General features: G+C 44.3%; 1 protein-coding gene across 1 annotated transcript; it reads right to left on the minus strand.

Annotated features, from left to right (window-relative positions):
* Positions 1–505: 505 nt before the first annotated feature.
* On the minus strand, positions 506–682 carry PPTG_23333 (hypothetical protein; the record flags this gene model as incomplete). The annotated part of the gene is made up of 2 exons (XM_008909907.1): positions 506–556; positions 626–682. 2 exons carry the CDS (start codon positions 680–682, stop codon positions 506–508), a joined length of 108 nt encoding a protein of 35 aa, XP_008908155.1.
* Between the last annotated feature and the right edge of the window lie 1,058 nt (positions 683–1,740).

Raw genomic sequence — 1,740 nt, forward strand, 5'->3', positions numbered from 1 at the left:
GCCAACTCGATGCTCACCAACATTCGTAGTTGAAGGTGCCGTGAATGACTCTCGCTAACTTGCTTTCCAGATCCTTTGTGTGTCGTAGAGGGGTAATTGAAATGGCGTCGAGAAGCCAACTTGTGTCATTTCTTCGTCTGATCTCGATTTCATTGTCGTAGGATCCAGACTGTAAATACTTCCGCTCACATTACGACGCCTCTCACTCGACCTTACGTAGAGCACGGTGTTTTTTTTCTGACTGCAACGATAACTCTTCAGAGCTTAGTGTTTTGGCTTGACGAAGGGAGGCGAAAATCCACTGGTCTCAGCCGCAGCGTTCATGTCAAAATACCAAGAGCGACCACGACGGGCTACACTGGAAGTCCCTACAACAAAGGCACTCTTTGTTGGTGTTACTGCTTCAGCTTGGTTAATGTCACCGGCAGGCAAGGGAAATAATCAATTGGTTTATCCGCTTGAAAAGTATTGCAATCAAAAGGAGCGATTGCATGAAAACTAGATATTACAATACCCAATTGGAGTGGAGGTTGCAATACTCAAGAGCAGCACTGATCTACAAAAGTCGTTACTATCCTCGTTCATCAGTGTGTGCCTCTCTGATGGCCTTGGGGGTTACTAATACAAGCTTTGAATCCCAGAACAATCGGTTCGCCTTGAGGCACATGACCGCTTCGAACATGACGGAAGTCAATTTGGATCTTCAGTTCGTGATGACATACTTGGCAGAGCTGAACAATCTCTGAACGGCCATGGATACGCCCTTCAAAGAAGGGGAAATCCTCATATGATGTAGTCTGCGCCATTCTCAATCGTTTGCGTTCTCGTAGTTCCTGATAGTAGTTCGTCGTCTCGCCCGACATAATACGCCGAGGCTCCAGTGCTTGTCGAACCTCTATATAGAGCGATTGAACTTAACGTAACGTTTAAGTGAAGTATTGCAATTCTAAATTGCTATGTCCTATTGCATAATCCCCGCGGATTGCAATACTCAATTGCATTCCAAAAGCTAACTGCAATGTTACTGTATTAGGGCGTAATTCAAGAAATCGATGCAAATTGATTTTTTCCTCTTGTCTAGTCACCGGCCGCCCTCGTTTGGCAATGACTCCGCCAGAGTACGCGTAGCCCCAGCGACTAATAGTTCTTGGTACTTCTTCGTTTCAAGGAGGAAGAGAGGAAAACCTCTTGTCCAGACAAGTTTGGAAGCTCTCCGAGTTGCCGATCGTGAACATCAGGACGCCGAGGAGTATCCTAGGCTGGGATTATACACGGTTAGCTTCCCGATATCCATACTACATGAGACCACAAGAAGGAGATTGGTGGTGGGGTGCATCATTTGCATCAGCTGTACGCTGACGCTTCTTCAGGAGACATTCACAGTTAAAGATGTCTTCGGCTAGTCGTAATTTACCTGATACGCAACACTCACCTGGGTGATATTACTTGTACAAAGGATATCAGATATGAATCTCAAATCTACTTGATTAAAGTAAAGGTATCATAGCTGAAATCATAAATATGCAAGTTCAGAAGAGAAAAACCACTTTATTGGGTATGACAATCTATTACGAACCTTTAACGTATCTTGTCAGTGCTCGAGTGTGCTTATCTGGGTTTTGAGCTTGCAAAGTTAGTTTGGGCACTAAGTATAAGAAGTTGAAGTAGTTTCGATCAGGATGGTATCTCGTTAAACTCTGGAAATAAAATCCAGAGAATATCGAGTGAATATATGAGGGC

Source organism: Phytophthora parasitica (genome assembly GCF_000247585.1).
Source record: "Phytophthora parasitica INRA-310 unplaced genomic scaffold supercont2.35, whole genome shotgun sequence".
NCBI lineage: Eukaryota > Oomycota > Peronosporomycetes > Peronosporales > Peronosporaceae > Phytophthora > Phytophthora nicotianae.